The sequence below is a fragment of the Jatropha curcas genome, chromosome 8 (genome assembly GCF_041381405.1).
Source record: "Jatropha curcas cultivar XTBG-Jc1 chromosome 8, XTBG_Jcur_1.0, whole genome shotgun sequence".
NCBI classification, from domain to species: domain Eukaryota; kingdom Viridiplantae; phylum Streptophyta; class Magnoliopsida; order Malpighiales; family Euphorbiaceae; genus Jatropha; species Jatropha curcas.
This window is the reverse complement of record NC_143158.1, coordinates 21442218-21451771: the sequence shown is the minus strand read 5'-3', so window position 1 is coordinate 21451771 and position 9554 is coordinate 21442218. Positions and strand designations below refer to the sequence as shown.

Sequence of the window (9554 nt, the reverse complement as noted above, 5' to 3'; positions counted from 1 at the left end):
CTATTTTTCTGTTTTTAGAATCGGAACTGTGAGTTGTAACCGGTTGAAATTAGGGGTTTTGCAGTTTAGTTCTGGTTTCAAGTTTTGAGGAACCATAAATCGTTGGTTCCAAGAACCAAACGAAGCCAACAGTTTTTCAACCAATTAGAACCGGCAATTCTACCGGTTCAAACCGGCAGTTCTAGCATAATTTTTTTTACTTTTTCAAAATTTTTTGTGAAATCTCTAAATTCCATCTTAACAGTTTTATAAAGGCTAGTTTTAAGGGTATTTGTGGAAAGTTGATTTTTTTTAATTGATAAATACTCATTATTTTCATTTATCTTCATACAAAATTATTTCCCTCCGCTACTCTCTACTCTCCAGTCTCTCTTAACTCTCCCATTTATAATTATCCAAATTACTGTTAAATAATTTCTCCAAAGTCTAATCTCTAATTATTGTCCAACCTGTTTTTTTTTAAAAAAAAAGTTCAAGCCTTTTTTCTTTTTTTCTTAAAGTTTTTTTAAAAATTACTTCATAATTTTTTAAATTTTAAATTTTTAACAAAAAATGTTTCCTAATTTTTTATTTTATAATTATACGATTTTTTGAAAAATCGATCGAAAAATCAACTAGAACGGTCAATTTTGAAACCGTAATCGGAACTATAACCATTTAGTTGCAAACTGTAACTGGAACCATCAGTTTTAATTCTAGTTCCACATTTTTTTGGAATTAGAACCGTTGGTTTTGGAATCGAAACTAGTGATTCTAGAACTGTAGCCACCCCTACTAATAGTGGTTAGGCAATGAATGTTGGTATTTGATAAAATTAGCAGTTTTATTGTTAAAATATAAAATTACCATATACTTATTTTTTATATGGTGAATAATGTATTTTTTTTTTATTTTTAAGGTAGATATGTTATTTCTTATCTAAATAAAAATTACTAATTAAATATTATAATATAATATTTAATAAAATTTATCTATGATCTATAATATATTAAAAGTGAAATAGAAAACATTGTGATTGTCAAAAACACCCTTACTAAGTTTATGAATTGATAAAAATATCTTTAAAGATTTAATTCTATTGTTTGAAAAAGGGAAAATTATACCAATGGTGTCTGAACTTTTTAAATTTTACCAATTTGACGTCTCAATGGAAATACTTTTCTCGATTAAGTGTTTAACGGTCCAAAAATTTCCCAATCAAGTACATTTTGTGTACATAGCATGCCGGAGTGGAGCCTGTGGCAGAAGTGGGCCCCACTTTCATCAACATAGACATTTGACTGGCAATTGATCTGAAAAAGCCTTTAAGAAATTTCTACAACTCAGCATACATTTGAAGTAAAAGACTAATTTAACCTAATGCAAAACCAGCTCTTTATGTATCTCTCTCTCGTAGAATCTAAGGGATGTTAAAGCTCTACTCTTTTTGTAAAACAAAATACTTTCTAAGAATAATGGAACATTGATTTTGCTACAGTGGAAATCCTTGCTATGTGCGCATATCATGGACCGAATGAAATCTAGAGAGATTTGTTTCATGTGCAAAACACACGATGAGTAATAAACTAAATTAGGTGTTTTATTCTAAATGCAAGTTTTGATTTTGGGCGTTCTAATTTATTAACTTTGAATCAATAAATTCTTGCTATTTTTTCTTCAATTCAGGGCGATCGAAATCAATTGTGTGAATTTTTTGAATGGGTTGATCCAATGATTTTGCAAAGTTCCTTGTGTCAGAATTGAAAAATTCTATGGCTCGAATCTTTAGTAATCTCTTATTTATTACTTGTGTCTACTCTTTAGGCAGAATACCATCACCCATTTTTACTAAGAAATTGAAAGAAACCTCAGAAGCGGAAGAAAGGGAGGAAGAAATAGATGTAGAAATAGAAACAACTTCCGAAATTAAGGGGACTAAACGAGAACAAGAGGGATCCACTGAAGAAGATCCTTCTTCTTCCCATTTTTTGGGAAGAAAAGGAGGATTCGAACAAAATCGACGAAACAGAAGAGATCTAAGTGAATGGAAAAGAAAAAACAAAGGATGAATTCCATTTTCACTTTAAAGAGACATGCTATAAAAATAGATCACTATATGAAACTTTTTATCTAGATCCCAATCAAGAAAATTTAAAGTTAGAAATATTGATAGATAAAAAAATAAAGATCTTTTCTGGTTTGAAAACCTTTTGTAACTATTCTTTTTGACTCTAAACGTTGGAATCGTCCATTTCAATATATAAAAAATGATCAGTTTTAGAACGCTGTAAGACAAAAAAAATGTCACAATATTTTTTTATACATGTCGAAGTGATGGAAAAGGAAGAATATCTTTTACGTATTCACCCAATTTGTCAACTTTTTTGGAAAGGATAGTGAAGACTATCATTTGTGGGTTATAAAGAAGGTAAACAATCTGAAAGAGGATTTATAAAGAAGTCAAAAAGAGAGATGACTCTACAGATGTGAGTAGTTGTGTTGATCATAATTATCATTTTGAAATGGTAATTAAGGCCTTAGAGAAATTGGTAATTGCATGGTTCGCTGGTTGTAGTCACAAATAGAACTTAGGACATTTTGGTGGAGGTATTAGGGGCTTAGGATATTTATAGAATTGTACTTCAGTAGAATGTTGGGAATATCTTATCTAAGCTTATAAACACTAATATCTATGTTCTTTTTCACACCATGTGTTCACTAAAATGCCTCAGACAATTGGTGGACTTGCTTAACAAGTGACTTTATGAAATGACTACATTACTGGTGTTCATGTTCTCATCTCTCTCTGTTGATTATTGATTCTTTATGATTGCTTTAAGTTTAAATGAAAAGGAAATAATTTTAGTTCGTAAATGAAAATATGTGATGGGTTATTGTCAATTGTTCATACACTTTGCTCTTAATTGTTTTCTTATATTTCTAACAAGTTTCACCTCCCTTTTATCTTCAATAACTTTTTGTGTGACTGCTTCTTTTAATTGATTAATAAAGCTAAATATCATTCCTAATGCATACCTAACACTATTATCATATTGATTAAAACATGGGTACTTTCCTTTCCTTTTGACAGCCTCCTCTTCACTATCATCTGGTTCATTTAAGCTCCAATTGGCATCTGAACTCTAATAAACCAGTGGTATTACCATTATTTGGTTGTTCATCTTGCAATTTATCTTTGATCTGCATCTTCTTGGTTCACTTTTTCAAAGCTCTGCACTTTCTCCATCAAACCCCTCTTTTTCTTATTCTTAAACTGTTTTACAGCTTCCTTTGCCTCTTGTAGCTCATCATCATCACATGACATCCATTCACATTCAATAAGATCATCATCTTCCTCTTCTTCATCATATCCTTCCTCATCTTCAACCTCTACTCTACCTTCATTTTGAATCTCTGTATTTTCTTCAACTGTTTGCTCAATTCCTATAGTTTCTTCAATAGGCAGCTCAATATTCACTTCAATCCCAACCCCAAAATATGAGTCTTCCTCTTGCCTTAACACCTCACCATTTATGTCCTTTATGCTGACACCAACTTCCTCATGATTTGATTCATTTGTACAACCATCTATGCCATCAAGAATTATGTTAAGCTACTGTTGGACAACTAATGCACTCCTCAAGTGTAAGGTCAAAAATAGATTCATCACCTTGAGAAATTGCAATTTTGTCTCTGATTATTTTGTGCTCCACATAAATCTCTATAGTTCTCACTTCTTTAAGAATTTCCAACATGCAATTACTGGAATCCTTATAAAAAAGCCTCAAAGAATGTGCTAAAGGTTCTTTGGATCCTCTAAAGTGCACTTTCTCTATTTTTCTAAACCCATAACAACTTGCATACTGTCAAAAAGCCAGTCAATGAAAACTTGTCAATGTCTATAGCTACTTGCCATCTTATCCCCATCCACATACAGTGCCTACCTACCCTCAATTATAAAAGTCCCTCCATATCACACTTCAAGATATAAAGTTTTCATTACTGCAGAAAGGGTAAAGATAAAAAAAGAAAAAAACTTAAATAAAGTCGACATTCCAAGCTCAAAAACCAAAAAAAAAAAAAAAAAAAGAGTAAATCACACTAAAACACATTACCATAACTTTTCTTCATTGTCTATTTCTTCAAAATCGACATTCCTCAAGTTTCATGGATTAATTTTCGTTTGTGACTAGTTTGAAATTTCAAAATTTTCTTCAAAAATGAGCGAAATCCTTATCAATGTTGATGAATGAATCTTTGTTTTCGATTTTTAATTTCAAAGTTTTCTTCAAAATGAGGTTACCGCATTTGGATATTTCACGCTCTATCAACATGATCTATTCTCTCTCCAAAACCCTTAGTGTAACACCATTGCAATGAAAAGAATAATAATTATTGCTTGTATTATTTAATAAGGTTAAAATAGTCTTTTACTTCAAATGGTATACTGAGGTATAGGATGAAAGTGGGATCCACTTCTGCCACAAGCTTCACTTCGACATGCCACGTATGCAAAATGTACTTGAGTGTGAATTTTTTGAACTGTTAGACACTCGATCAGGAAATCTTCTTTTCAGACACGAAATTGGTAAAATTAAAAGTTTAGACACTATTGGTATAATTATCCCTTTGAAAAAATAAAGATACTTTATTTTTAATTGATCATATTAATTTCTTATTTAAATCTAAATTTTATTGTATAAAATAAAAAAAATTATATTATATATTAATAAGGTATATATTAAATTGGGCAAGAATATAATATCTTTGAAGATTTTAATTTTATTGGTTGAAAAAATAGAGATAATTTAATTTTGATTGATTATATTAATTTTCTATTTAAATATGAATTCTATTTTTTTTTTTTTTGACATTGAAATATTGCTCATATATTATTAAGAGAAGAAACGAGCAATACAAGCGGGAACAATATCCCAAGTTCGAAAACAAGCCCCACTAGGAACTGATTTAGCCAAAACATGAGCTATATCATTAGCTTGTCTTCTAATCCAAGCCAAAGTGACATTAGGCAATTGGACTAAGAGTAACTTACATTCAGAGATGACAACTCCAAACTCAGACAAGTCTTGGACAGAACTCCTCATAGCATAGTAAACTTGCAGGCAATCAGTCTCAACTTGAAACTGCAAACTAGAGTAGTCCGACAGCAACCAGGACAAAACATTTCTTAGCGCTTGAGCTTCTGCTAATGCTAGAGAAGAACAACCCTGCAATGATGACGCTGCTGCTAATACAAATCCGCCATGACAGTTTGAAATTACGACACCAAAAGCTCCATGGCCAATAGAGGGGAGGAGAGCTGCATCAAAATTTATTTTAAAGGTGCCAGCAGGTGGCGGGAGCCATTGATTACCCACAAAAACATTTATAACTGAATCGGACAACTTTAGCTGGGCTTTCTTCCAAGAGGCTAGCATGCTTCTAGCTCAAGTAATCACATGATAAGGTCCTTCTTCTACTTGGTTCCATTTCAACTCATTACGGCTAAACCAAACACTCCAAAGTCCCATAATAAAACTCTCAAAGAATTCAATGTCCCACACCTTGTGGAAATGTTCCAACATCTGTAAGAAATTTGGAAAAATTCCAATATTGAGCTGAACACCAAAAAACTGCCAACAAAAACTTGCTCTTGGACACTCAACAAGAGCATGGACTAATGTTTCAGCAGCACCACAGTAATCACATCCTATATCAAGCTCCAATCCCCTTCTTTCCAGAGTTGCTTTAACTGGCAGAATGTCTCTACAACACCTCTAGAGGAAATGCCTCACTTTCGTTGGAACTTTTAGTGACCAAAGAGTTTTCCAAAAACCCGACTGCTAAGCTTCTTCAGTTTCCACATAATGAGATGCTATTATTCTGTATCCAGATTTCACGGAATATATCCCCGAGTCTGTCCAATGCCATATAAGGATGTTGTCCTGAACGGTTGTGGCTAAAGGAATAGAGGTAATAGCTTCAGTAATTGAAGGGTTGAAAAGACCATTTATCAGTGGCAAATTCCAAGCACGATACCCTTGTGCCAAAATAAGATCTGAAACCCTTATATGCTCAAAACCAGGAAGGATAGGCAAGTTAACCCGAAACTGATTATCCCTCAGTAGCCACGGTTCAGTCCAGACATTAACTGATTGGCCACGCCAATTCGCCACCGAAAACCTGAACAAATAGCATCCTTTGCTGCACAAATTCCTCTCCATACAAAACTTGGATTTCTACCAGCGCCTGCACCAAGGAAATCCCCACTTGGGAAATATTTAGATTTGAAAGAACTATAAAAGAGAGAATTTGTATTGTGTAAAAGTCTCCAGCAGTGCTTTCCTAGCATGGCTAGATTGAAGCTTCGCAGATGTTTAAAACTCAAACCTCCTTCTTCCCTCGCTACACACAGCCTTTCCCAACTCAAGCATCTCATCTTCCCTCCCCACCAATAAGAATTTATTAACCTCTGTAACTCCTCTAAAATAGATATCGGTATAAGGAAAGCACTCATACAGAATGAAGGAATAGCTTGTGCCACAGCCTTTATTAGCACCTCTTTACCCGCTTTGGATAAAAGTTTCGGGTTCCAACCACTAACTAACTTCCTCACACGATCCTTCAAGAAAGAAAAAATACGCCTCTTGTCCCGACCAACTAATGAGGGCAGGCCGAGATATCTTCCATGGTTCAAAGGAGCAATCATATCAAAAACCCCTTTAACAGCATCCTTATCCACTTCAGAAGTATTAGAGCTGAAAAAAATACCTGATTTTTGCCAATTAACTGCTTGACCCAAGGCTGCTTCTTAAGTAATTAGAATATGTTTAATCTCCAGAGCTTGAATCTGTGATGCCTCAAAAAAGAACAAGCTATCATCTGCAAACAACAAGTGAGATAACCGAGGAGCAGTTCTCGATACTCTACAACCTTTGATATGACCTTCATTTTTAGACCTACTAAACAGCTTTGACAGGCCTTCAGCATAGAGTATAAATAAATAGGGAGATAATGGACATCCTTGTCTCAACCCCCTTTTTGGGATAATTGGGCCAACCTCATCACCATTCACTCCAACCCAGTATTTAATATAGGAAACACACAACATGATCAAGTCAACCCAGCGTTGGCTAAAACCCAATCAATGCATAACAGCCTGTAGATAGCACCAATTAACTCTGTCAAAGGCTTTAGAAATATCTACTTTCTGTGCGCAAGCTCCTTGTCGACCTTTCATTTTTGTTTGCATAGAGTGGATTAACTCGAAAGCAACTAACACATTATCTGAAAGCAATCGGCCCAGGACAAAAGCTGACTGAGATAATGAAATAAGACGAGGTAGAATGGTCTTAGCCTGTTCGCCAGTACCTTAGCAAAGACTTTGTAAACTACATTACAAAGTGAAATAGGTCGGAGGTCCTTCACTGCCTCTGGTTCCTCTACTTTCGGAATCAACACAATTAAGGTATCATTTAGATTATCCGGAAAAACACCTGCATTGAACCAGTCTCGACAACCTTGAACAACATCATGACCTACAATATCCCAAAACCTCTGATAGAATCTAGGATTTAGTCCATCCATCCCTGGGCTTTTATCCGCATGCATTTGTTTCACTGCCAATTTAACCTCATCCACTGAAATATCTCCAACTAGCATAGTATTATCATTATTCGAAACCAAAGGAGAAAATAAATCCACAACAGGACTTAAGTCGACATCTCCTGCCTTGAAAAGATTAACAAAATAATCCCTGACCATACCTGTCAACAAATTGCTGACATTTATCCACTCGCCAGTAGCATCCTTCAACTGAAAAATCTGCTAAGATTTCTTCCATTTTTTAGCAGTTGCATGGAAGTACCTAGAGTTCATATCCCTAGATTTCAACCAAAGGGATTTCACTCGTTGAGACCAGAAGACCTCTTCACGGTGCAGAACATCATCAGGCTTACACTGCATAGTTTCAAACTGTTCAATATTCCCACTGAGCTGAAGGCTCTCAAGCTGCACAGTCAACTGCTTTGCATCCTGTCTAAACCGAAGCTTGAGTCTCTTACCCCAGCTCTGTAAACGGTTGCCACAAACCTTTATCTTCCTCATTATATCAACACCATCATAACTAGTCCAACTCTCTCTAACTACAACATCCGTATCAGATTCCTCTTGAAAAATATTCTCAAATCGAAAACGTTGATACCTTCGATTTTCGATTCTTGGAGAAGTAAGAATTAAAAGAGGAGAGTGATCGGACTTACTTGAGACTAAATTCTGAACCTGATAATTAGGAAAGTGATTCTGCCAAAAGACATTTCCCAAAGCTTTGTCCAATCTTTCCTCCACCCGATGTTGACCAGGACCGTGAGCCCAAGTAAAAGGGTACCCCGACATTCCCAAATCAACCAGACCACAGTCAACCACAGTGTCCGAGAAACCCTGTAATAAATATGGAGGATGAGAAAGACGCCCTTTCTTTTCTTTAGCGTACATTAGGTCATTAAAATCTCTACAAATTAGCCAGGGGAGATTTTCCAACCGAGCTAAGGAGCGAAGAACATTCCATGAAGCTTGTCTACGGTATCTTTCCGGCATTCCATAAAAGCCAGTGAGGCGCCAAATAAAACCTTCAGTTGCAGCAATTTTCATATTAATAAAATTTAGAGAATAACAGGAGGATTCCATAAAATGGCTAAACCACCACTGTGTCCCATGGCATCCACAGCGAAACAACAATCATAATGAAGTCTACAACGGAGCTATTCTATTTTATTTAAAGCAACTAAAGTTTCAGATAAAAAAATAATAGTTGGCTTATGACATCGAATAAGTTCATTAAGTGCATTTACTGCCCGACGGTTGCCAAGTCCTCGACAGTTCCAACAAAGAATATTCATGGTGTTCGGTAGGCCTAGTTTTCAGGTCCCATCAGAACAAGGATAGCATCTGAATGAACTCCAAGAACATTTTCATCAAGAGAGTCATCCAAAACCTCCATATTTGTTGCTGCAGAATCATGCAAAATAATCACATGGTCAACCCTAGCCCTTTTTTTGCCTTCTGCCACAAGCATCATTTCATCTTCATTTAAATTCTGAACCACCAAATCAATTACTCCACCATATTTGTCATGAAACCAGCGCCGATCATCAGCTGCAGAACCTCCTTGCCGGACATTCGCCTTGAGCCAAGGACCTCAGCCCCTCTCCACTTTGCCGTCGACTTGAAACAACACTTCACAGATATTGTCACTATGACCTAAATGACCGCATATGAAACAAAACGTGGGAAGTCTTTCATAGGAAAAAGTCACAGTGAAGATACGTCCGTCTACCCTCCTCATCTTCTTCCACCTTTTGATCAGTTTTTGAATGTCAATAGCAACTCGGATTCTCATATACTCCCTCCTCTCCCTGTCTGATTTACCAGTGTCAAACGAAATAAATTTCCCAATGAAATCACCTATTTGCTTCCCAAATTGCTCAATCATCATACCCATTGGAACTCCTTTGATTTGAACCCAGACCTCCATGAAAAGTAATTCGATAGTTCGGGGATGTTGTCCATGTTTGATC

At 35.4% G+C, this 9554-nt stretch overlaps 2 protein-coding genes across 2 annotated transcripts; both read right to left on the bottom strand.

Annotated features, from left to right (window-relative positions):
- Positions 1 to 5822: 5822 nt before the first annotated feature.
- LOC149494326 (uncharacterized) lies at positions 5823 to 7743 on the bottom strand. Its single transcript, XM_089725466.1, has 4 exons — positions 7351 to 7743; positions 7152 to 7297; positions 6450 to 6737; positions 5823 to 6162 (listed from the first exon to the last, which is right to left on the bottom strand). The coding sequence occupies exons 1-4, from the start codon at positions 7741 to 7743 to the stop codon at positions 5823 to 5825; spliced, it is 1167 nt and encodes a 388-aa protein (XP_089581592.1).
- A 63-nt stretch (positions 7744 to 7806) lies between these two features.
- Positions 7807 to 8628, bottom strand: LOC149494325 (uncharacterized). The gene has a single exon (XM_089725465.1). It carries the CDS (start codon positions 8626 to 8628, stop codon positions 7807 to 7809), a length of 822 nt encoding a protein of 273 aa, XP_089581591.1.
- Positions 8629 to 9554: the final 926 nt, after the last annotated feature.